We start from the raw sequence: 25,322 nt of genomic DNA, 5'->3' as shown, positions 1-25,322 counted from the left end.
ATGGCCGCCGCTCCCCGCCGCCTCCTCCGCCTCCTTCTCCTCCTCCTCCTCCTCAGCGCCGCCGCCGCCCCCCTCGGCGGTAAGGTAAGCGGCGGCGGGTGGGCCCGTGGCGGCGGAGCCTCCCCTCTTTCCCTCCTTCCTTCCCTCCCCTCGGGGAGCCGCGCCGGGGCCGGGGCCCGGGCCAGGAGGGGCGCTCCGAGCTGGCGGGGCCGGGCCCGGTGGGCCCGGCCCGCCCTGGGCTTCGGGAGCGGGGGGAGCGGCGGCTTCTCGCTATTCCTTCCCCGCAGGGAGCAGCGTGGAGTTGGGGGTACCCCCCGCCGTCCTCTCACAGGCTCGGGACGCTTGAGAAGGGGGTTTTGTCGTGTCTCCCCCCGCGTTTATCCCGAGGAGCAGGCGCGTCGCTCGCTCCCCAGCGGCCTGGCACTAACAAAAGGCCGACGAAGGGGGTGGGTGGGCGTGAGGGCGCCTGTGGAGGCTTCACAGCATCACCCGAGGGGCCACGGGGGAGCAGGGTCTTTCCCTGGTTGGGGGCTCGCCCGAGGCTGCCTCCCACATTCATCCCTAACAGAGGGTCGACTCCAGTTTCGGGCTGAAAAACAGATTTTGCTCTTAGCGTACACCCCTCTGCCATACTAGGCACGGGTTTAAGCAGCTGCTTTCTCCCCTCTTAACTGCGGGTTGTGCAACCGCATCAAAACCCCATGCTCCTCTGAGCTCTGCTCTCCTCCACAAAGGACTGGCCCTCTTGAAGCCCGGCACTTGTTTCACAGCAGCACCAAAACCCCTCTGCCAGTCAGTCCCCTTCTCCTTCCCCACTCCCACCCTGGGAGGAATCACTGGTTATTGCTGCAGAGGAGGCAGAAATCCCAGTTTTGCAGGGTGCCAGCTGTGCCCCTGCCTTCATGGGTTGCTGCATCCATTGTGGCTCAGCACTCCTATTTCCCCAGGGGCAACCTGGATGGATTTCTTTGCTCAAAGGATTCAGCTCTGCTAAAGAAGAGTGATTTGGGTTGTGTTTCCCACCCCTAGACTCCATGGCTGGGGCGAAGCAATCTCACGTGAGCGAAGTTAAACACAGAGCAAACCAGACACTGCAGCTTTACTGTGGATAACCCAGGTTAGAAGAGCAGCAGTGTCTCCTGTTCCAACATTATCTTCATTTTAATGCTCAAGTGGCTCATTTCCACTTTGTTTTTACCTTTGCACCACATTCACTGCTTGTTCTGTTTATCCCTGTTTATAACTGTAGGGCTAACTCAGAGAGAAATTTCAGGTAGAGCAAGCTGGGTCAAGCTAAACAGAAGTCCTAGAGTCCTTTGTTTAGCTCTGACCTGGATGGACTCCTCCATTGATGCGTTATACAAGCCTTGGCTGCTTGTGGCCCTCCCTGCCCCCAGCAGCTGTGTTTGTACAGGATCTAAGACGCAAGCATTGGGGCTGGGAGGAGGGCTGCTCAGCCCTCCCTAGGACAAACATCCATCTGCACTGTACCTGGGTCTGCCCTGAGGTCTCCCTGACTGCAGGACATCCCAGCAGAGCTCGTGGCTCAAGGATTGCATGGTACAAGTTGGCCTGGAAGATGTGGTTGATAGCATTGATCGGTGTCTCTGGTGCAAGACAGCGCACAGAATGGTCCTGAGGGGATTAACCTGCAATTCCTGTCACTAACTGGTCTTTTACATACAATGTGATCATACAAAAAGTGTCACAGAAAGCCTCAGTCCACAGATAGGGTAAGCACGTTCCTCCCTATATGGGGCTAGCTGCATTCACTGCCTCCAGAAAAACCTGGTGACAGATGCGTCTCACCTGCACCACCTGTTACTCCCCTCTTAACCTGCCCAGGTTTCCATCCTTTCTTCTGGCTTGCCCCAGAGTAAGTGTTAGGGGAAGGAAGGGAATGACCTCGCTGACTTGGCTTAAGTATTCTGTAAGGACATGCAGTGCTTGCCCGTGAACCTCCTGTCACAGCAGGATTATCACTCAATAGTTCTCCACTGGCTCCCATTCACCAGTTTCCTAATTTGGTTCTCACCTGTGCCTCATTGTATGGCCAGATTTCTGTTACTTCTCTGCTGCAATCTCCCATCTGCCTGATGCAATAGGTAGCAAGCTACCTTTTTTCCCCAGGTTAGTGTTCTTCCCATCCTGATCCCATAAAAACTATCCTGCGTCTCATTTTACCTCAGGATACCTTTGCCTCATGGAAAGCTCCTTCCCAAATACCTCGTTTCAACTTTTCTAAGGAAAAACATGTTTTGTGCCTGCTTCCAACACTGACTCTCTCCTACAAGCCATCTCATCTATGCAAGTAGGATAAAATGGGGACAGGATGAGAAATAGCTTTTCATGGGGGCCAGTTCTTTTGTAGAACATCAGGGCATCATTGCAAACACTACTGGTTCTTTTCGGGACTGTGGTAAAGTCCATCACCACAGCTTTACTGAGAAGATGACACAGGGAACCCAAGCCAGGGGAGCTGAATGTGGTTGTTCATTTCCAGGTAATAATTTGATGGCAGTTCCAGGCATTAAGACATCTGAAGGTACTCACTTTTTCAGTAAGTAGTGTGGTTTGCTGTAGAAAGAAGCCCTTAAGTAAAGGGATCATGGAAATTGTTGGTTGAGGACATGGCAGTTAATGGCCTCAGAAAAGGTCTGTGAAGAGTTTATTTCGTTTTCAGCTTCTAGTAGCCTTAATCTCAGACAGGGCTGAGTAGAGTAGTTTGTAACAGCCCTTAGTGATGGGCCAGCCCTTAGAAGCCCTGAAAGCAGGAGGCCTCCCCGCTCTCCCCAGCTCCTCTCTGAAGAAAACTAGACAGACGTGTTTGTGGTCTCTCTGCCCAGACAGCTTTTTTTTTTTTCCAGGACCCTGGCTCTAATGAATCTCAAAGATTAGGCACAAGAATAAGCAACACGGGAGGCTGGGCCACTGACACAGTGGTTATAGTCCTTCCCAGGTCTCTGGGAAACCCTGCGTAACTCGGACCTGATCCAGAGCGTGACAAAGAGCCCGCAGAGAGTTTATTTCATCCCTTTTAGCTCTTCAGAAAGACAGCCTGGAAATCTGATAGGATGTCAGCCTGCACACACCCCCCCACCCCGCATCTTTGTGAGGCTGGAGCATTTTGTTTGTGGCTGCCTTTGTTTGGCCGAGGGGGGAGAGGGAAACAGCTGCTGGGTCTTTGATTAGACAGAAGCGGCTTTCAGTGGTGCTGTTTTGGAGACTTGTTTCTGTCACTGATACTGGCAAATCTGGAGCCAGATTCTTCATCCTGTAATAGTACCCTGAAGGTTGGGGTTCTGAGCTCGGGTTCCCCCAAGGAGGGGACTGGGGGTGGGGGGTGCAGCCCTCACCTGCTCAGTTGCATGGCCTCCAGCATAGGTGCAGAGGTGCAGAAATAACTCGGATAGCCTCAGAGAGGAAGAACTGCAGCTGAATAATCACTCAGTGCCAAGCCACAGATGCCTCAGGGGAAATTCTTGCGGAGAGCACCTGGCTGCTCTGGAACACGGTCTGTCTTTTCTACAGATGCATGTAAATTCTAGGAATTATATTCCTCATCACCTAAGGAATCCTACCTGACCCTCTCACCTCCCTTAGGCAGAGCCCTTACCTAAGCCCAGGCAGAGCAAGCCTTACAAAGACCAGACCTACGTGCACCTCCTGCTCCAGTGTTTCTGGCCTGCTCAGTTTCTGTGATTTTGCAGCAGGGCACAAATTAGAGCAGCTCCAGCATCGCCTGTAACCAGGAGAGCCCAAAAGAGCTGCTGTAAAGCCCCTTTGGTTTCCCCTTCTGCGAGGAGGAGGATGGGGGAGTGTGGAAATTCACTCGTCTGGAAGGGAACTCTTGGGATTTGCAGAAGGGCTTGGGAAACTAGAGCTAGGAGCTAATCTAATCAGGAGTCTGTCCCACAGTCCTTAACTTATTATCTGGAAATTTGGAAAATGCAAGCATCTCTAATTAAAAACAAGACGCATTTGTGTGTCGTGGTTAATGCAGAATAATTTCTGACAACAGAATAAATTCAGCACAGACTGGAACCAGCTGCCCCAGCTCTAAAGAACCTGAAGTTCCCCCTCCCATGTCACCAGGCCTAGGACTTGGATGCAGTTGTGCCATTAAGTGTCACTGGCCAAGGAGACAGCTCAGCATTGTCCTTGCTTACACTGGAAAATAAATGTGCCTAGGCAGGGACTGGCGAGGGAGCTTGGTCATGGAAAACCTGAGAGCCAAATCAATCTTCCCCAGAACTCAGCTTTGCTCCCGCAGGCCGAGTCTCCTTGCATCTGGGCCACACACCCCAGAGCAGCAACCCTGAGAAGGCACCTGCAGCTTTCCACTGCTCCAAACACTTCTTGCATCCAGGGGCGGGTCAGTAGAAAAGGCTGTTCCACGTCCCTCCTGCCCCGTCCCACCTTCTCGCAGCGCAGGGTCTCTGGAGCAGGACTATCTCACAGGTTACAGCAACAGCTTTTCACTGCCATGTGAGGAGAAGCTGTGTAAACCCTGCAGCTTTTGGTTCCTGCGCCTCTAACGGCTCGGTGAAGTGGTAAGACACCAGCATTGATTATTGCCCCAGCTATGGGAGCAGCTGTGTTGCGCTGAGCACAGGCACCAGATATATCAGGTGGCATTGTCCTCCCTGACAGTTGTGAGGACCTTGAGATGCTTATCACAGAGAGGCATAGAAGGGGGCAGGGAGAAGTTTTAGCTGAAAATACCTCACAATAAGAGACCTTCCTTCATAAATCTGGAAACCACACAGTCAGCGTTTCCATTTGCAGTCTCATCATCCACAGTCAGACTGAGATTCTTGTAGGAAAGAGGTTGAGATGATAACATGGAAGAGGAGAAAAAGGAGTTTGTGAAAACATCTCTGTTTCTTTTAAACTCCACTTTTCTCTTGGGCAGCTCAGCTGCTGGCCACAGCATGTGGGCCCTTTCAGGCAAGTCAGCTCCAGCCAGCACAGCTGAGAACAGCAAAGAGTTCTGTCATGTTGTTTTCTAAACCAACCATTGTAATCACTGGAGAGTAGTTACACCAGGTAACACAGTGCTTTTTCAGGTTACTTTCAGCATGCTGTGGCTATCACTGAGAAGAACCACAAGGCACATTTCAACCACGCTAATTACAACTTTAAAGTATTTGCTTAAAACCAGCTGCATCTCCTCTGCCCAGAGGATGTTCTGTTGGCAGTCGCTGTAGCAACGACAAGTTCTCAGGCAGGAATTATGCTACAAGATGAAGAACGCTTTGGCTTTATTACACCGCAAAAGAATACAAAGCCAAGAGACAGGCAACTGAAACAGTGAGCGGCAAACGTTTAGTGGGGAGCAAACCCTGTGGAGTTTTTCCACACATCCACCAGTTTACAGACTTAGAATCGCAGGGGTTAGAAGGGCCCTCCAGAGCTCATTGGATTCAACTCCCTGCCAAAGCAGGGTCCCTAGGACAGGTCGCACAGGGAGGCATCCAGACGGGGCTGGAATATCTCCAGAGAAGGAGACTCCACACCCCCCTGGGCAGCCTGTCCCAGTTCCGCTCTGCAAATCAGCTTTTCCCAACAGGACTATCAGCCACCACTACAAATCAGCTGCCCTGAGCCCTCACCCTAACACAGCAGCCTTTGCACCCACATAGTTTATTCATTTTCTTCTGCTAATACTGAAAGACTGTCAGCATTTTCACCTGGATAAATCCCTTCCAATCACTGTCACATGTTAAACTCACTGCTGTGATTGACACGGCTTATAGCTGTATTCCAGTAAATAGAAAATTCCTTCTTTGCACAGGCCAGTTTGCCAGCATCCCCAGGAGCTTTTTAGGCCATCAAACACTAAGTAGGAAAACACCATACTGAAAGACACCCCCAGTTAAAGGGTAGAATCACTTACCTGCTGGGAACTGTGGAGGCACTGCCAACAGCAGCCTGCTGCAATGGCCATCTTAGGGCCAGAAGAGCTCAGGTTTGCCAAATTTAAAGGCTCAGCCCCCAGCAAGGCATATTGGGAAATGAAGCAGTCATGAGTGGGTAGGGAGAGAGGATGACAGCAGTTGCAGGAGCCTCTGAAGCACTTTTGACAAGAACTTTTGTGAGGGTTGGAGGGTGAGGAGCTTGGATCTGAGCTGAGGTAGGTACAGAGAGAAGTTTATGTGTTGAGATGCAGCTCCAGCGATTGGCAGATGTGTCCCCCTGCCTGCTCTGCCAGCAGGCCTCCACACAGCCACGCACTGCAGCGTTCCTTCTGCCCTCACTGTCTCGTGTCAGGCAGCCTGAGATGTGATCCACTGTTCTGCCTGACCTGGGCTGGGAGCAATGCTGTGGGGTCAGGCTGCAGCTGGTGTTACTGTCACACATGTCCAGCCCTACAGGCCTTCTACATATCATGTCATGACATCCCAGAGGCATCTTCTTTCCCATGCATAGCTTGGTCTTGGAGCAAAATTTGAATTTTGAGATATGTGAGTCTGGTTTGGCCCCAGAGGGGCCTGATTCTGCCACAGATGTCTCAGCGCTGCCCATTTAGAAGGCATCCAGGTAACATGGTCCCTGGAGAGCTGCCTTTGGAAGGTCCTGCTCTGCCCAGGATGGTGAGGAGTCAGGTTCTCCAGCTAACCATGCTCTGTTTCTGTCAGGACAGTAGTGAGGCAGCAGATGGAGCTGGCCCCTGGGATGAAGAAGTTACAAAGTGGTGGGGAGAGTGGAGCTCCTGGTCTACCTGCTCCCGGTCCTGCGGAGGAGGCGTGATGTCCCGAGAGAGACACTGCTTACAACAGAGGTGAGTCGTGTCCCAGCCTGAGCCCTTGACCAGATCTCAAGTGACAGAGGTGAGATGGGGTGTCCCTGACCTGCATTGTGGGGACAAACCTCCAAGAGTTGCAGAGGTGGCTGTTCCCTCTTCTGTGGCCTCTTGGAAAGGAAGGCAGCTGGTGCCTGTGGGGTTGGTGGTGGGCACGCAGTGGTGGGGAGAAGTGTGCTGCGGTGGGACAGGAGACTCTCCCCACGAACCTCAGCCTGGCTCACGCGATGGGGAGCAAGGGGTTGGTCCCCTCTTGGAGTCTGCAGGAGAATTGATAACAGGGTTGTGGGCTGGAAAAGACTAGCTTGAGTCTTCTTCCCCTCTGTGGCAAACCCTAGCTTGCCGTGGCTGCTCTGCCCAGCCTAACCCTGATTTGTAGCCAGTTCCTGTGCTGAGCATGTGGGTACATTTCCCAGACACCTTCTGGGGACTTGATTTACTCCTGGCAGCAGCCAGCTCAGCCACATCTCAGCAGTTTTCCCTTTTTATTCCCTGCAGAGCTTGCAAGTCTTTCTTCCTCTGACATTTATCTGGCTGTCACCTGACAGTGTCTCTGTTTGTCCCCTACAGCCACATTTGTCCCCTGTAACTGCGACAGTCCTGGTAATGGTTGTTCAGGATTTGTGGGAGCAGAGAGAGCTGGGGAGCTTCAGCTGCCTGAACTCCTGCTGCCCCCCCTGGGTCACGCCACCTTGCCACAGGGCCCTCCCTCCTCCTCCTCAGGCACTTCACTGCCGCTCCCTGCTCCTGAGATGTTAACAAGAGCCAGCATCCTGCCACACAGCAAGCCCACAGGGGTTGCCCACACCACTGGCCCCTTTCCCTTCTGTGTGACTGCACTCCTGAGTGGAGGAAGCTCCAGTTAGGGCCCCCAGCCGCTCTCCTTCCTGCAGCAGAGAAGTTTTGTCTGGCTGGCAGCACGGCGAGGGTCCAGATGTGCTCCTGTACCTTCTGCCTGGATGTGGCCTCCCCCTAACTGGGCTAGCCACTGTCACTGCTGCTCCTCTTCCCCAAGTACACTGTGTCATCATGGGGAAGCAGTGGGAAACAGGGTGTGAGGGAGCCTGGGGCTGCCCTGCACAGCCAGAGCAGCCCTTCTCCCCTGTGCTGGCTGCCAGGAGAGAGAGGGTTGGGGTTTTTTTCCTCCTTTTGGCATCTGTTCTGTCCTTGACTCTGGAGCTGGGAAGGGAAGCTCGTTGCTGTGGTGTTTTACTCCGGGGTTCAAGCCTGAATTTAAAAAAACCCCACACAAACCCAGCCTAAAGGTTTGCAGCTCCAAGGAGGATGACCTAAGCATGAGACAAGTATGCCCACGAAACAATTTCTGTCTCTGCTGAGGCTGAAAGGCACGGCAGTTAAGCCTTTTGGTGCAAATTTAGGCATTGCCTACACCATGTACAGTGTTGCTCTGGAGGGACAGCCACAGCACCTCTAGCCAGCCCAGCCTGAATATGCCTACAGTGTTCTGTATTACACACCGCACCCCAAATTCCCGGCACTGTTCAGGCATCGCCTGCTGCTCATCCTTACTCAGACCACATGGCCTCAATCCGCAGTCTCAGTTGTTCTCCCAGCCTCTTCCCAGCTTTCAAGAATTATTTTGCCTTTGCATCAGTCAAGGCCTCCATTGTTCCCTGGAAAACTCCTGCTAGCCAGGAATAAAGCGCCAAGCATTGAGAAATTCCCCTGCTTTTAGTCCATCATCTGCACCAAGCCTTTCCTGCTAGTTTTTTAGGGTGGCCAGTCCCCATGAGAGCTGCCGTCTCTGCCCACCCACTGCAGGGTGAAGCCTGAAATCGGGTCCCCTGGTCACTGCAAGTCTTGGGTGCTTCCATGGAAGTGATGGATAGTCAGGTCTATTGTCACACCAACTCCTTTGGAGCTCAGAGGTGAAGGACACGGTGGTGATGGTGATATTGCAGTTGTTCTCTGTCTACTCAGCCTGCGCCAGCCCCACAAAAAAAAGAGTAGTCTAAAATTCACAGTCCACATAAAAGCATTGAAAGTGTGCTTCAGAGGAGCCGTTAGCCAGTCTCGATCCAGAAAGCTTTGCCCTGACAAAACCCCTGCCTTGCTTCTCCCCACAAAGTCAGGCCTAACTTCTCTGTCATCCTCAACACCTTCGTACTTCACAGACCTCTAGCTCATTTCCTTTCTGCTTTGCAGGCTCCAGATGCCCCAGGGAACAAACAGCACCATGTGCGTTGGTCAAGCCAAGCACTACCAGCTGTGCCAGCAGCAGGTGAGAACCACCAGTACTGACTGGTCCTCACTGGGGGAAAACATGGGACTTAGGGGGTCACACTTGGGGCTGGAAGAGCACAAGCATTCAGGGTGTGACTCGAGGAGTGCAATCCATTCTTGGAGTGGCCAACAGTGTTGCCCTTGAAGATGTGGGAAGATGTCCCTCTCTGGGACTGAGAGGCTGGGGAAAAGGATATAAAAGCGTATTTGCTGTGGGGGAGGGTGGTGGTGGGAGGGACGATGTTCTCCCAGTATGCTTTTCCCTGTGCTGAAAGTAATTTTTGCAAGAGCTGCCTGAGGGGCTCTTGGTGGTGGAGGCCTGGCCTTTCTGCCCATATTATGGCACCTCAGAGTCCAGCACTGATTCCTTCCAGGGCAGACAGGGCACCTTCATCCTCCAAGGATGCAGCAGGGACAAGCAGCTGTCACAACCATGGCTGTGACCTCGGGAGCTTTTGATTACATTTATTCCCTCTGTAGCCCTGCCCAGCCAACACAGCAAGCTTCAAACAGCAGCAGTGCTCCAGTTTCAATGCCAAAGCCTTTGGGAAGCGCTACTACCACTGGATGCCCCTCTATCCAGGTGGGTTTCACAGTTTCACACAAAAGATCAGGGTGAGAAAACACCCACAAGGATCTTCTCAGACACAGGAGAAGGGGAAGGGCCCAGGGGATAAGGGATGGATGCCCCTGGCTGGTCTGGAAGTGTTTCCCTGTGCTCCCTGCTTTGGAGAAATCGTTCCCTGTCTCTTCACAGAACTGCTCCACCCAGCCAGGCCTCCTCTCTCACCACATTGCTCCTGTTTTGGATCCTACATCCGCAAGCACTGGTGGGCAGACAGGACACAGGCTTCTCTGAGTTGTCTTGGCTAACCAGCAGTCATCTTGGCAGAGTGGGTGTTCACGCTCTTTGTGCCTTCTACCATTTTGGCTGCCTCTTTCACCCAGCATGCTTCCCACTGGGTTGGTGGTGGGTTGTTCCGAACAGGATGCCCATGCTTCCTGCTCAGGCGAGACAGATTGCTCCACATGGATTGCCAGTTGTCCCTTGAGGCCCAGATTGAGCTCACCTAAGATATTACCCTCTTTCTAGACCCACCCGTTTTCCTCTTTCCATTGGCTGTCAAGGGGACGTAGAACATCTACACTTCTAGCTTTGGTTGCTCAGCTGAATGGGGTGTAGCTGACCACAGCCCCACGCAGTCAGTACCTCTCTTACAAGTCTTGCTTGATTTATGTGTGTCCTGGGATATGCTGATGCAGATTCCCGTGTCTGGCACAGCAAAGGGGAAAGGATGTGGCAAAGAACAGGGTGCACCAGCAAGAAACATTTTCTGCTAGGCATAATCCCCAGCCGCAGCCTCATACCATGACCCCCTTTACTACTGCAAAATTTGTAGCCTTGGGGGTGGGGTCTCATCTCAAGAAGCGAGAACATACAAACCATCAGCATGGATAAGAGTAAAGTCCCCTTCCTCGCTGCCCATCTCTGAGCACCTTGAGCTGCCTGGTGACTTCCTGCTTGTGTCCCTTCAGATGACTACACCAGCATCTCCAACAAGCCATGTGACCTCCAGTGCACCACCCAGAGCGGAGAGAGGCAACTGATGGCCCAAGCACAGGATGGTACCTCCTGCAAGGACAGGACCTATCAAGGGGTCTGCATCGATGGGAAGTGTGAGGTGAGGCCCTGGGGAAAAGTGGTACAGAAATTGGGGGTGTAAGTGCACAGCTGGACCTCCCAGTCACCACAAGGTTGGTGGTCACAGCAGGGAATTGAAACCAAGGCCTGGCCTTGGTTTCATTCACACTTGAAAGCCAGTGGGCTAAAGGAGAGCAGAGAGGTTCACACAAAAGGAGTAAGATACATCCACAGGTGCCCATTGAGTGACAGCCCTTTCCTTCCAGCACAGAGGACACTAGAATTGCAAAGTTGTTTACACTGAAATCCAGTTAAAAAAAGAACAATCTTTCGTTGGAGTTTTTCCCCTCAGACAGCAAGGACCAGGGGTGTTTGTATGTAGTGTGAGAGAGGTACCTTACCACTTCAGGCAGGACTGCCTTTGGTGGAGGATCTCCTGGAAGGTGGCGCTATACATCACTATATCAGCAAGGAAAACTGACCTCAATGCAGAGACAAGGAACCAAACCAGCTTACCCAAGCCTTGCTCCATTCCCCTGCACGCACAAGCCCCGGCCTCTGGTTCAGGGGCACAACATAGGTTGTCACAAGTTACACACGCGAATTTCTGCTGCTGTTGGATTCATTCATGACCTCACTCCAAGCTACCCCACACCCTCCACCAAAGCAGAAGAGCATAGCAGCCTTTCCTTGAAAGAGACCCCAGCCTGTGGAGATAAGCTAGCCACAGGAAACCCTCTCTTGTTTTATTCTTTGCAGCCGGTTGGGTGCGACGGGAGCCTGTACTCACCCCGGACGATGGACAGATGCAGGGTGTGTGGAGGGGACGGCAGCACTTGCCACCGTGTCTCGGGCAGCTTCCGAAAGGCAATCTCACAGATAGGTACTCCCTGCTGCCACAGTTTGGGGACCTCACCTGCTCCTTCTTACCACCCGCTGGCGTGAAGGGTGACTGGCTTGAACGTGGGTAGGAGTTTCCCAGCTGCTGGGTGGAAAGAGCTGAAGAGTGCCACCCCTGCTCAAGTGCCTGTGTTTTGTCCTTGTTGCTTAGGCATTAGCAGAGATGGGGTTGATGTGCCATATTATTAGGCTGGTAAGGTCTCCCTCCCTTCACCTCTTTACAGTAGGAAGCAGCTGAGGATCTATTTGTTCCTATTGATTTTGGCATCTTGCCTGCTTCAGATAACGCGAAGAGAGCAATGAATCGTCTTTTATTTGTGCTACACATTCATTTGAAACTTAAGTTCCTGTGACTCAAAGGTCACAGCCTTTGTTTGAGCCTGTTTGTCTCCTGCTTTCCCCAGTCCTATGGCTGGCATAGCTGAGGGACAGTCCTCCTGAAACTGGGCTGAGATTGCAACCTCATGGCCCATTCCTTCACCCACAGAAGGAATAGACTGTGGTACACTCATTAATAATTAATTCACTGTGGTTTGAGGATGCATCAAGTCACACTGCTGTTGTTTGACTAGCCTGCCTCCCTCTCTACAGATGCCAGACTAGAAAAGCACTCAGGCCCCTCTCCAGAGTAGGGGTAATGGTGTATTACTCATACAGTTTTGGCCTCCTGTTCCAGTCCTCATAAAAATCTTACGGAACGGACGAGCCCTGCGTTTCTAGCAGGAAAGACTGAGCTGCCAAGCCATGTAATTTAAGAGCCCCTTATTTCCTCTCCCTTTAAAGGTCGATTTTTATGCTGCTCCTGAGACAAATTCTGTTGAGTCAGGAGCTGAGGGGACCTGTGGTCTTTTCCATCTTCTGTGCAGCCTCAGCCCTGATCACTAGTAAGCTTTTTTCTGTGCTCTTGCCAGAAAAAGCGTGGGAGCACTTTCATCTGCACATCTAAAGCATGACTGTAATGCTCATGTAGTTCCTTCCTGACTCCAAACCTAGTAGTGCTCAGACTGAGCCCTCAGAGATCTGTAATGGTCATCTGTAGTGGGACTTCAGAGGCAAGCTGAGATCAGAGCTCACAGACCAGCTCAGCATCCATTTATGTCCTTAGCGTCCTGCCCTCCTACGTATACACTTACCCCATGAGCTGTTTTTCCTACCCAGACCTTGTTCTCTCCTTGGGGGGGTTCCTCACTCTCTGTTTTGTTCCCATTCCTCAGGTTACGTGTTCATCACCAACATCCCTGCCGGTGCCATGGACATCCTCATCATTGAGCGGAGGAGAACAGAAAATATCCTAGGTAAGCAGCAGAACTAGTGGTGTGGAGATCCTTGTTCAGCTGCCCATGAGGTGGGATGGGGGCAGAGGGCTCTTTTCCCTCTTGTCCACGATGCAGAAGTGCTCTCTGTGAGCATTTTCTCCAGGGGCTCTTCATCTCTCCATAAGCCAAGGCTACCACATCTCTAGCAGCCGGGATACCCAGCTCCCTTCTGTGCCTTCTCCCTTCTTGGAGAGGGAAACTAAAGCAGGAGGTGTTGAACACTGCTGGTCTGACCTGACTGGAAGATGAATGCTGGAGCCTGTGGTTCTTGTTCTACCAGGCTGTTCTCCGTCACAAGCTGTTTGCTCTCCATGGTGCCAGTGCAGCCCCAGTGCTCTGCATGGCGGGTTTATCTGTCCCTTTTCTCTCTCTTTAAAGCACTCTCAGATGAATCTGGACATTTCTTCTTCAATGGCAACTCCATCGTTGATAACCCCCAGAACTTCAGGGTAGCTGGCACGATCTTCAAGTACCGTCGGCCCTCAAGCCTGAACGCAGATGGGCTGGAGTATGTCATAGCTCACGGGCCCACCAACCAGTCTCTGAATGCCATGGTATGTGAGGAGCTCATTTTGGGCTTGCTTGTCTCAACACTGCCAGCCTCCTCAGGCAAAGGGAAGGTTAACCTGGTTTCCAAGCCAAACCTCAGCATGTAAGTGGCTGAGGAAGCCACACATTGTCTTGGATGGGAGTTCCCTCTTGGATTGATGAGGACGCGGTCTTCTCTTGACATCCATCACCAGATGGATGTGGCTAGAAGAGGTCTCTGGGAAATACGTGTCCTTAAAATAAAAAAGGGTTTGTTTTCTTTCCCTGTTGCCTCCAGTACTATAATTTCAACGGGAAGATGCCACACATAACTTATGACTACACTGTACCACGGACACCACCTCTCCGAACCGCAGCCCCCGCTGTAGACAGACCTCTCTATCATCACCTACCAGAGCCCAGCCAGATCCACCCTGTTCCAGCCAACTCTAGAGCTGCTCAGGACTTCAATGCCACATGGCTTTCCTTGTCCCCAGATGACATGAGTGAACAGCTTCCTCTGAGAGAAGGGCACAAAGATTTAGGCTTTGGTCACCCACACTTCTTCCACACCAACTCCACCACGCAGACTCAGGACTGGGGCTGGGAACAAGGTGAAGAGAAGAAGTATGACTTCCAGATACGACAGGTCTACAATGCAAACACAGCAGGAGAGGAAGAGGCGGAGAAAGCAGTCGGTGGAGAAACAGAGTTGGGTTGGTTGCTTTGTTTTTCCTTCTCTTCCATTATATTCATTGGAAACAGACATCCTGCACTGGTCATCTTGAAATCTAAGGTGGTTTTACCATCAGGGCGGAGAGGAGGGAACAAAGATTAATAGTGGGGTGGAGACTGTCAGGCAGCCACAAGAGCCAGCAGCTCTGTAGGGAAGGGGAGTTGGGAGAGGGTGGGTGCAATATGGGTCATGCCAGGCAGCCCCACAGCACCCCAGCTTAGCAGGCAGTGGCAACAAGAGGTCCTAGCTGCCCTCAGTCATCGTCAGTTGAAAACAAGTTGACAAGTAACATCCGAGGGCAAGCTGGGAAAGCCAAACAGCAATTCAGGGACAAAGCACCTGCAGTACCTGAGCAGTATCGCTCAGGTCAGGACTGAAGGCCCGTGCCTGAGCTTAAGCAGAGCTGCTGAGCCATGCACAGAGGGCGTGTGTTGGTCAAGGCAGTGAAGGCCTGTTGCTGTATCCTGGTGGCAATTTATGATTTTGAGGCCAAATACTCAATGTTTTTTGCCTTGTTAAATACCACATGCTGAAGTACAAGCCATCCGATACAGTTCAAACATCCCTCTATTTTTCTTCCAGCTCTCAGGTTCAACCAAATTTCCATCAGCACGGCTGTACCCTACAGCATGAGGCGATCCAAACTCTCAGAGAACAGCCGCTTGGCATCCACCAGGCTTCGTCTCTTCAGGCGACTGTGTCACCGAGACCCCCACAACACCGCGTTCTGCAGGGAGCTGCAGCACCCAGCAGCCAGGCTGGCCCCGAGGAACTCCACAACAAGATTATGGACCAACACAGCTGCCTGGTGGCCACAGGGCCTCCACAAAGCACCGGCCCGTAAGAACTCACTGGAGGACTTGAAGATGGAGGCGTTTGCCGGGAGTCAGGGGGAAGGAGCCAACTACAGCATGATGGCATCTGTGGAGAGCCCTCTGCTAGGTGCCAGCACAACTGTGGACATCAGCCAGGCAGAGCCTCTGCAAGCCCCTGGCTCTGAAAGGTGGCACTTGGTTTCCTGGGTGAAACAGGAGCATGGTTAGCTGGGGAGGGAGGGTCAAGCCAATCCTCTGATAGTGTCACTACCGTCCTCCCAAGTCCCCATTCTCCAATGTCTATCCATTAGCTGCAGTAGGTGCTTGACTAAAGGTGTGTCCTTCAAAGACTGGCACAACCAGCTTGACATAGAGCTCCCTGAATGTATTTTGCCCCCCTGCTCACCTCTTAGGGATCCAGTTTAAAGGGGTTCTGAAGGAACCCCTAACTTCAACATTGCACAGGAAACAGAGGGGCAACTTTTAAACATTTTTGGCAAGCAACCCACTACATTATGAGGGACCTCACTTGGGCTCCCCTTTCCAACCTAATGCTATACCTTTCAAGGTGCTGGTGTGAACTGAGACTGATGGCACCTGCATGATCAGAAGACCATAATTTAGACAAACAATGCCCCCTCTCAAAAGGATGCTGACTCACAGCTGTCCACTGTCACAGCTAGTTGAATCCAGGAGGTGGATCAAGGCTTTACACTGTTTGTCAGTGATCCCTCCTGCCTGAGGTAGGGCAGATGGAGAACAGAAACTCCAGGTTTCTTGCCATCTTCAAATACAGGAAAAATTTCCCTATACTTAATGTTTGCAGAAGCATTGCATTTTTAGCTCACACCACCTCCTTTTCCTACAGCAATGAGTTTGATGTGAGCCCCGTGGGCCACGATGACATCAGCTTGGCTGACATGTATCGGTGGAAAGTCTCAGCTTATGCCCCCTGCAGCTCCACATGCACTTCAGGTAGGTTTGGCTTCAAGTGACTCCTCATGTGAGGTCCGTTTTGGCTGTTGGAGAGAATATTGGTATTTTTTAAAGTGGCAGATACAGTTTCAGATGCAGTGAGTAATTTAATCATGGTAGGAGGAGGCTTTAGGATCTGACAGAGCCTGACTAAGGGAGGATTCTTGTTTGTCTAGCAGGTATCAGCACCTCCTATGCCATGTGTGTCCGGTACGACGGAGTGGAAGTGGATGAAACGTACTGCGATGCCCTAACCCGCCCAGAACCTACTCATGAATTCTGCACAGGGAGAGATTGCCAGCCTAGGTGAGTGGAAGTGACATCAGCTGTCCGCAGGGGCAGCGTATCTTTGTCAGGATCATTTTCTGCTCCCAGTAACAGCCATTTCTGGGCTGGAAGGTAGCAAACAGCTAAAGCCCTTGCATCCTTGATAAGCAAAAGAGGGAAGGAGCTTGCTGACTAAATTGCCTGCTGAAGGCAAAGCTGGCTTTCAAGACCAGCATTGCCTTAACAGGCGTGCAGGTGCTGAGCAGACAGCAGCTGGGTGAGGGAGACCCAGGCACACAGGACTCCCTGTGTCCCTTGTGCCCCTGACCTGGGTTTTCCTTTGTGCTTTCTCTCCTTCGGGCTGCTCATGGAGGTGGGAGACCAGCCGGTGGAGCGAGTGCTCCAGAACCTGTGGTGAGGGCTATCAGTACCGCACCGTGCGCTGCTGGAAGATGCTGGCTCCAGGCTTTGACAGCTCCGTTTACCATGACCTCTGTGAGTCAGCTGGCTTGGCCAGGCCCATGGAGAGGAAAGCCTGCAAGAACAAAGCCTGTGGGCCGCAGTGGGAACTCTCCGAGTGGTCTGAGGTAGGAAGTGAGGGAGCTTTGCTCCCAGAGGTAAGCATCCAGGGCAGGTCAGGAGGAAGGTGGCTGGTAGGTGTTGGGGGCTGAAGAAGCCCCTGGCTCACTTCATCCTGGGGAAACATGGACCGGCAAAGAAAGGCCATCGCAAAACATTTTTCCCAAGGTCGCTTCTCAAGCAGGCCCTTGACCAAACAATAGCCCTGTCAGCAAGAGGCTTTGCCTCCCTCTTCCCAAGGATTAAATTGAGGGCAGATGGGAAAACAGCACAGGCACATAGAAGACACAAAACCCAATTGACATCCCTTTCATTGACTTCCCACAGCCCGCTTGGGACCGGGACAGTGGAGCTGCCCGGTGATTCTGAATAGCAGACCAGGGCCCAGCATCTCAAAATGTTGGCACCCAAAGTAGTTAAGCAGTACAGACAGACTGACCCACCTTTTCCTGTCCTTGCTGGGGCCCTTCTTCTCTTCCCTAGCAGGAGGAAAACAGGAGGGGGTATAGCTGCCTCTCCCCTGCCTTTGCTCACCCCCTCCTTCTGTGCTTCTGAGTCCTGACACTGACTCTGCATGGCCATTGCAGTGTTCGGCCCGGTGTGGCACACAGGGGACAGTGAAGCGGGAAGTGCGCTGCTCGGTGGAAGGATCCCTCTGCGACGAGTCCCAGAAGCCCAGCAGCGAGAAGACGTGCACAGGACCCCCCTGCGACCGCCGCTGGACTGCTTCAGAGTGGGGCCCGGTGAGTCGGGGGGCTGCTGCTCCCTGTGCCTGATGCCGGGGCTGCAGGGCTGGCAAGGGGGGAGCAGGTGGGATTTCTTCTGGGGGACGCTCAGCTACAGAAACTAGAATGATGTGTATTTTTGCCTCTCTCCGTGCTGTACGTTTTTCTTAGCTGTGAGGTGAGCTCCATTCAGTGACCTGGGAAGCTCCCAGCACCTGGAGGATGGAAGCCCTTGGCCACCTGTACCTCCAAAAGCCCTTGGGATTCAGTCCTGCAATGACTTCACCTTCTTGCTGTGTCTAAATGCCCTTTATTCCTCCAAGTGCTCAGGTTCATGTGGAGAAGGACGCATGAGCCGCTTCATCGCGTGTCGCAACCTGGAGGGGAAGGTGATCTCCGACTCACAGTGTGACCCGGCCACCAAGCCCCTGGCGGTCCATCCGTGTGGGAACAAGAACTGCCCTGCACACTGGGTGGAGCAGGAGTGGGACCAGGTAAAGCCCAGCCCTGTGCCCTCAAGCCTTCCCTCCCACCCCATATCCCACCAGAGACAGTGAGAGCCTGGCTCCCTTGGCAGAGCATGGTGCGACCTCCAACCGAGGAGCTGTACCCTCATCCTAGCTCCTTCCGGAGAGAAGGAAGGAGTGTTAAATACCCTAGCTTGTCCTGCACCGTACCCTCAAGACCACCCCAAAGTTTGTGGCATTTTCTGCCTTCCCATAGACCTCCATTGGAGGGCAGCAATGTCCTAAGGAAACCATCCTCTCCCACCTCTGCCTCCCAGCTGTCAGTTGCTGACACTTCAGCAGAGCTTTTTGTCCCAAAACCAACATTCAGTTCCCCTGAGATTTTGGTCCCACCACCAAACCCAGCTTCCTCTCTAATTAATTAACAGCCAGAGGTAAACTTGAACCACAACCCAGATCCCTGTCCTGGAAGTCGCATCCAGGCCGCTCTGTGTACTTCCCTCAGGACTCATGAACACCCATTCTACCAAACACTCGATCTTTGTCAGTCTCCATACTCGCCTGCTGCTGCTTGAAGCCTAGGGGCCCTGGGCCTCCTGTTAAAAGCTGATCCAAGTCCCAGAGCACCAAGAAGGACCACATTGAGCCAGCTGTGAGCCTTCAGCTTTGTCTTCAAAGTCTTGGGCAAAACAGGGTTTACATAAAGCAGTAAGGAAGATTTCTAGGAAACCAGAGAAGCAGCCAAGCCCTCTCCCCTCCAACCACAGCTAAGCCTCTTCTCCTGTTTTCCTGCCCTTTATAGCTGCTGACTACATTCAGCTGAGTCTCCTTTGGCACTGGTAATAAGCTCAAATTAATTAAACCTACAGCTGGCCTAGGGTGTGGGTCACAGGCAGTGCTGCATGCAGGTTTTTCAGCTACATCCAGGTGATTAAACTTGCCCCAGCTCTGAAGGACCAGCTGAGCTCCCTGCCTTTGCCTGTGCCAGCTTTGCTATGTTCTCCTGGCTGACCAGCTCTGACTTTACAGGATGACTAAGTGCAGATGTAAGCTGTATTGGCCCTGCCATGGTGAAAAAGGGGTGCAGAGCAGTGCACAAACTGGCAGATGCCTGCATAGGTGTCAGGGAGCAGAGCTGAGCCAGAGCTCATGCTCCCAGCTCAGCCTGCGTAGCTCTGGCTGCAGCTGTACTCATCCAGGCCAAGCACCTGCACTGCACCAGTTTGGTCCCCTTGGGCTTAGCGAGGCCTGTCGGTACACAGGGATGTAGGTTGCTGCACAAACACACTACATGGTTTCTGAGAACATAGATACACCTAAGACAGAAGCAGCCTCTTGTAGTCTCACCTCAGCTGCCCCAGGTCCCCCGTAGCTGCTCTCAGGGCCAGCCAAGGTGAATTTGGCACCCCCAGTGCTGGTTGAACGCTGATTGCCAGCTCCCATCCTTGCTTCCTAAGACACGCATCTCCCTTGCAGCCTCCCATTGCTGCTGTGACCCAGGCAGCACCACGTCTGTTAGCCTGGCGTCGGCACACGCACCACGCACCTTGCTGCTCAGCTGGATGACATCTTAACTTCAGCCTGATCCTCTGCAGCCGCCGAGCAGCGTTTCTTACCTGGCTGTTGTGTTCTCTTTCCCAGTGTGATGCCAGCTGTGGGCGAGGGACAAAGACCCGGGCCGTCTTGTGCGCAGGCCTGGAGAACGGGGTCTACAGGGAGTACCCCGAGAAGCGCTGCGAGGCCTCTCAGAAACCCGAGGAGCAAGCTGCCTGTTTCAAGAGGCCATGTTCGACGTGGTTCACCACCTCCTGGTCTCAGGTAGGGCTCAGGGCAGTGGGGAAGGGGGAAAGGGCAGCTTGTAACCTGGGTTGGCAGAACATGACTGGCGCTCAGGGTTTCTGGCTGAGGGCTGTGTTAGGTCCGGATGGGACCATGAGCAGGCAGCAGGTGGAGGGACTGGCACATGCAAGCTGGGAAAAAACAAACCTTGGAGCGTGTGGATTATTGCTTCAAGCAAGAGCACATGCTGTGGGCAGTACAGCCAGGTCTCCGCCTCTGTCAGCAGTCAAGGTTCTGTCTTTCCCCGCTCTCCCATGATTTGAACTGGTGAGCTTTTGGGCAATAGGTGGACATGGGGAGCTGCACCCATCTCACACCAGCCGTTTTCTCCATCTTCCACTGCAGCATCAGCAGCCAAAGCAAAAACACTTGTGGGTTGCATTAAAGAGTGGAAAGCAAACTCCTCCCGTGCTTTGCCCCAGCCCTGGCTCGGGGAGGCTCTTCTTCAGCCAAAAAATAAAAAGGGGAGCATAAGTTTGATAGCAGGGTGGGTTTTCCCCCCAAACCTCCTCAAAAAGAGTCTCCGAAGCAGGGACTAGGGGCCTCACTAGAGCAAAGGGCTAGGGGAACTCTAGAAAAATAAAGAGAATGTCTCTCACCATCACTTCTCTCTCAATCCCGACAGTGCAGCAAGACGTGTGGTGCTGGGGTGCGGCTGCGCGAAGTGAAGTGTTACCAGGGGGACACACTGGCCCAGGGCTGCGACCCCACTTCTAAACCAGAAGCCAGGCAGACATGCCAACTCCAGCCATGCCCCACAGAGGCACCAGGTGAGTCTGGCTGGCCAGAGAGGGAGGGAGAGAAGCCCTTGGGAGCCCTTTGCTCCATCAAGCTCTCTGCTGGGGGAAAGCACATCTCCTTTTTAACCGTTTCTGTGGCTGCTTCTGCTCCCCAGAAGAAGACTGCGAAGACAAAGCTACAGCCAACTGCGTGCTGGTGCTGAAGGTGAAGCTGTGCTCTCACTGGTACTACAGGAAGGCTTGCTGCCGGTCATGTCGGCTCAGGTCACCCTGACAGCTCCCATGCCCCTGCTTCCCTTCCACGTTCAGGGGTGAGAGCCCCCTCGAGCCAGACTTGAAGCCATCCTGCTTGGCTTGGCTGTGGAGCCAGTCCCTGCAGACCAGCCTGCTCAGTGAGGAAGGCTTCTGAGGACTTGCCCCTCACCATTCCCTCTCCACCAGGAGGATTTTACAGAAGACAAACCATCCATTTCTAGAAAACTGATGAGAAGTGAGTTGGGAGAGGCCATCCCTGCTGTTGTCATCTCAAATGAACTCTAGCTCAAGGCAGTGGGGTGCAGAGGCCAGCCCGCAGCGTGGCACGAATGACAGCAGCCGCCTCCTGTCTGTCCTGCAGGTTTTTCCTACTGCAAGGGCCATTTCCAAACCACACTGAACAATTCTGGTGTCACAATAAAGAGCTGAACTGTAAAAAGCCTGGGTTTGGGGGGCGGTTTATCTAGGCCAGAGGCAAGGGAGGGACATGGAAGAGGGAGAGCGGGAAGGGCGAGGAGGGGGAAATCCTCAGGCCAGGCCAGGCAGCACCAGATAAACCCCACTTTGTGGTGCCCACCAAAGAATGGAACCCCCCCGTGGTTTGTATTTCAAAGTCCTTGTTTATTTCTGACATTGAGTTTGGACCCATAGCTGAGCAACAAAGATGGAGAATAACAACAGGAGGAATCTGAAGTGGAAAAAATCTGGGATCCCTGCCCCTACCCATCCTGTTCCTCCCCCAGTCCCCAACCCATCTAACCCAGCGCGGCACCTCCCGTGTTTCCAGCCCTGCCGCACTCACCCGTGGCTCTGTACCCACACCAGACGCGGGGTGGGTTGGGTTGAGGAGAACCCACCTCCTGGGCATCCAGCTGCTCTGGAGCTGCCTTGCCAGCCTTGGCACTTAGCAAGCTGGAACAGGTCATGCTTGCTTCGCACGTGATGCAAGTGACAGTGCAGTTGCCTTCCTTTCCATCAGAAGGGTGACTGCCCCCCCCCCCCCCAGAAGCAAAAGTTCCCCATGTTATTCCAGCCTTCCAGAGGTCATGGCCCAGTATGTGGTGCCATCGCGGTGGGAAGCCTTGCTGCATGACAAGAGGTAGAGTTGGATGCTGTTCGGATGCTCTAGTGGTTGAGGATGGGATTTACGGAGTCAGCCAAGAAAGAGAGCCACAGATTGTATTTTCAGGGAGGAGCACTGGGAAGCAGTAGGAGCTACGGGCTGTTGGCCAGTGGGATCCCAAGAACTTTGCTGCTGCTAACTTTCCCCTTCCCTCCTGCCTACCCTTAGTGTGAGAGGCCATTTAAAACATTCTGTCACCATCCAGAGAATGGGAGGAGGCTGTAAAATAAGACACAGTGGGACCGAGTCTCAGGCTAATGGTGATGCCTGGGCCAGAGGTGGGGGAGGTGGTGCCTACGTTTCACTCAGAAAGGCTGTGTAAGCAGCGAGCTGGGGTGAGGTGTGTGGTTACAAGGACCATCACCATGCCTGGCTCCTTCGGTTGGTTTGAGCCTGCACCTCCGTGCCCAGACCTATTTTTTCCCTGCATGAATGGGGAAAGCTGAGGCCAAACCCTTTGAGCAGTGGGACCATTTCTAAATCGTGGCGGTGAAAAAAACCCCACCATCCCAACCACCCAACCTGAGCAGCTGCACCCTCCTATCGCAAAAGGGCACAGCAAGTGTCCTCCGCTCTCGTCTCCCAACATCAGCATCCGCACGGGCGCAGGGACTGTGGCTGTCTAGGTCCCTCCTCCCTGCCATGAATGGGAAGTGCTCAGCTGAGCAGTCCTCCACCGGTTGCTATGGAAGTGCCTGTGGATGATGGAGATGTCCTTTCGGTAATTTTTCACCTAATTTGATTTATGGGGAGGAAGAAGGAACTTTCCCACATTCATTTTTGAGGAAAGGCGGAGTCGCTGGCTGTCACAACCAGCCACAGAGCTGGTGAACCCAGGCTCAAGTCCTTACTCCTTCTTCCAAAAGCCAAAGGGGGGAGACCCCATAGCACCTGAACATCGCTCTCCCATGGGAGGTCACGGTCCCCTCAAAGGACACAACGTGACCCAGTGCTCTCTGCTGTGTCCATCAAATCCATCCCAAAGCCAACGTTCCTCTGGCTGGCTGGAGTTGTTGATAGGGCAGCAGATGCTGAAGGTGACCAAAACCTGCAGTTATTTAGGGATGCAATCCTTTCCATGTGAGTAACATCTTGCTGGATTTATGGGTCCAAGTTAAAATCGCACCAAGAAAGCCTGTGAAGAGTAGAAGAGGTGGGGGCTTTGGCTGCAGGAGGCTCAGCCTGCGCCCGTTGGTGTGGGTGAGCGGTTTTGGGAGCAACTTTCCCTCCCCCCTGCGGTGATGGCAATTTGTGTCTTGGGCATCTTCAGCGCATGCCAGAAACGAAGTGGATGGGAGACGGTGTCCTATCTTACACTCGGAACACAAAAGCTAACTGCTAGCGGCAACTAACGTGGCACGGAGGGGAGCAGGATGCTCCGGGCCTTCCTTCCCTTCCTTGCTTTCCCATCACTGAGGAGCGCTGCCATTCCCAGCTGAGCTGTGGGATTTGCCGGAGGCGGCAGCTCGCTCTGTCGCGCATCGCTTCATGTGACGGAGGCAGCTGCGGTGGGGATGCTGGAGGCCTCGCTGTGGGCTTGTGGGAGTCAGGGGAGCCGGGAGGGGGGGGTAATTAAATCAGGTTGTACTGTACATAGCCCTCGTTAGACAAGTCCCTTCAGGAGATAGAGTAATAATGACACTTATGATGGGTTCGGAGGTGGCCGGTTTAAGGTCGCCCTTCGAGGTGTCTCTCGTCTTCTCAGCCGTGAAGCTTAACCGTGCCAGGTGGTTCAGCAGGAGGACCGTGCTGGTCTCAGGCTGGGCTTACGGGGTCCTCTCTGCAAGAACTCCCACCCCCTTCAAAGACAAGTGAAAAGCCCCTTCCCTTGAGTGGGCACCGGCTGCGGGGGCACCCAGCGCTAGCGGCAACGGTGCCTACACCTCCGTGCTGACCGCCCGCGGGTTCGGGAAGCTCTCGCGGAGGAGGCTGTGGCGGCTCACCGGGTAGCTTTGCAGGGCAGCCATGTTGATGGGCGGCCCCATCTCCTTGTAGCACGCGGGGGCGTAGGCGACCCTCTCACCCCCGTTGTGCACCATGTCGGCAGTCCGGATGTAAAAAGGGGATCCGTAGGGCGAGCAGGTCGGGCAGTAGTTGTGAGCCCCGTGCTGGTTGAGCTCGCTGGAGGGGGGCACGGGGCTCCCCTGGCCATCCACCATGCGGGAGTTGCAGGCGTTACACGTGCCGAGGTGCGAGTGTGTGGGGAGGTCAGGCTCTTCCTCTTCCTCCTCCTCCTCCTCCTCTTCCTCATCGGAATCATCTTTCTTGCAGCAGTAGTACTGTGCGAAAGGCAAGGAGGTTACGCTAGGGGAGGTGGGCAAGATTTGGCTTCACAGCCAGCCTCCCCTGCTGCTGGAGGAACCCTCTTCCAGCCTCTCGCTGCTCAGGTCCATCAGGACCTGGGTCCTGCGAGGCAGCACAACTGGGAGGAAACCTGGGCAGGCACCAGGATGCAGCTGCCAGGGAACTGGTTGTCGCCTCTCTCAGTGCAGTTTGCGAGGGGAAGGTATCTTACCATGAGGTTCATGAGGGGAAGGCATTTTACCGTCCCAGTTAGAAACTCCCCCAAGCATCCGCTGTGCTTTTCATCACACAGGCACTACTGCATGGCACAGGCTTTGCATTTAAAGAGTGAGCAGTTGTTGAAAGCCTCGTCATTTAATTTATGGGGGGGTGGGGAGGGAACCCCCCCCCACACCTGAAAACCTCCATCTGACACTGCAATCCCAGCAAAGCCTGCACCTAAACTGGCAAGCACTGCAGATCCTCACAAGGCTGGGGGGTGTCCTCCTGTGCTGGGAAGAGGAAAGGATGTACCTCTGCAGCATCTGGGGGAAAAGGGGGTGCCCATCGTGGGCAAAAAGACCACCCCCGCTCTCCCTCCCCCCAAGACCTCTCCTGCAGCAGTGGTTTGGCCCAAGGAGCAGTGATGGGGGTTTGTGGTGAGATGGGGGATGGCCACAGCGCTCACCTGTAGCCTACAGTAGCAGAGCACGGCAATGATGCACAGTAGGATCACCGTTGCTAGGATTCCCCCTGTGATAACAACAGTTCCCGCTGTCATCCGACCGATTCTCCATCAAACTCTGAAAGGCAGAGACACATGTCACCCCAGCAGGTCACCCCTCACCTCCCCGATGGCTTTGTTATCACATTGCAGATGTGACACCCATGAGGCATCCCAAAACATCGCGTCTCTGTTCTTCCTTCTCCCCCAAGCTGGGAAACCGACACGCTACATCATTCCCTTCTTAGCAAGATGATGCCAGAGAGACGTGGCAGCACATCCCCCCGCCACTGTTGCTGTCTCTGGGATCTTTGGGAAACAATCCCCACACATACACAGAGCACCCACAGATCCTCCCC

At 53.5% G+C, this 25,322-nt stretch overlaps 2 protein-coding genes across 2 annotated transcripts; one reads left to right on the top strand and one right to left on the bottom strand.

The window, feature by feature from the left end:
- LOC311193267 (ADAMTS-like protein 2) lies at window positions 1-21,272 on the top strand (the record flags this gene model as incomplete). The annotated part of the gene is made up of 18 exons (XM_084266031.1): window positions 1-84; window positions 6,642-6,784; window positions 8,972-9,047; window positions 9,530-9,632; window positions 10,586-10,731; window positions 11,451-11,574; window positions 12,806-12,886; window positions 13,286-13,461; window positions 13,734-14,151; window positions 14,754-15,174; window positions 15,855-15,961; window positions 16,141-16,267; window positions 16,602-16,815; window positions 17,395-17,550; window positions 17,856-18,026; window positions 19,641-19,817; window positions 20,464-20,608; window positions 20,734-21,272. 18 exons carry the CDS (start codon window positions 1-3, stop codon window positions 20,850-20,852), a joined length of 2,988 nt encoding a protein of 995 aa, XP_084122157.1. The 3' UTR covers window positions 20,853-21,272.
- A 2,561-nt stretch (window positions 21,273-23,833) lies between these two features.
- FAM163A (family with sequence similarity 163 member A) lies at window positions 23,834-25,020 on the bottom strand (the record flags this gene model as incomplete). The annotated part of the gene is made up of 2 exons (XM_084266386.1): window positions 23,834-24,235; window positions 24,928-25,020. 2 exons carry the CDS (start codon window positions 25,018-25,020, stop codon window positions 23,834-23,836), a joined length of 495 nt encoding a protein of 164 aa, XP_084122512.1.
- Window positions 25,021-25,322: the final 302 nt, after the last annotated feature.

This window comes from Gallinula chloropus (assembly GCF_964237585.1).
Source record: "Gallinula chloropus genome assembly, chromosome: 6".
Taxonomy (NCBI): Eukaryota; Metazoa; Chordata; class Aves; order Gruiformes; family Rallidae; genus Gallinula; species Gallinula chloropus.
Note: the sequence above shows the minus strand (reverse complement) of the source record. Positions and strands in the feature narration are given on the sequence as shown.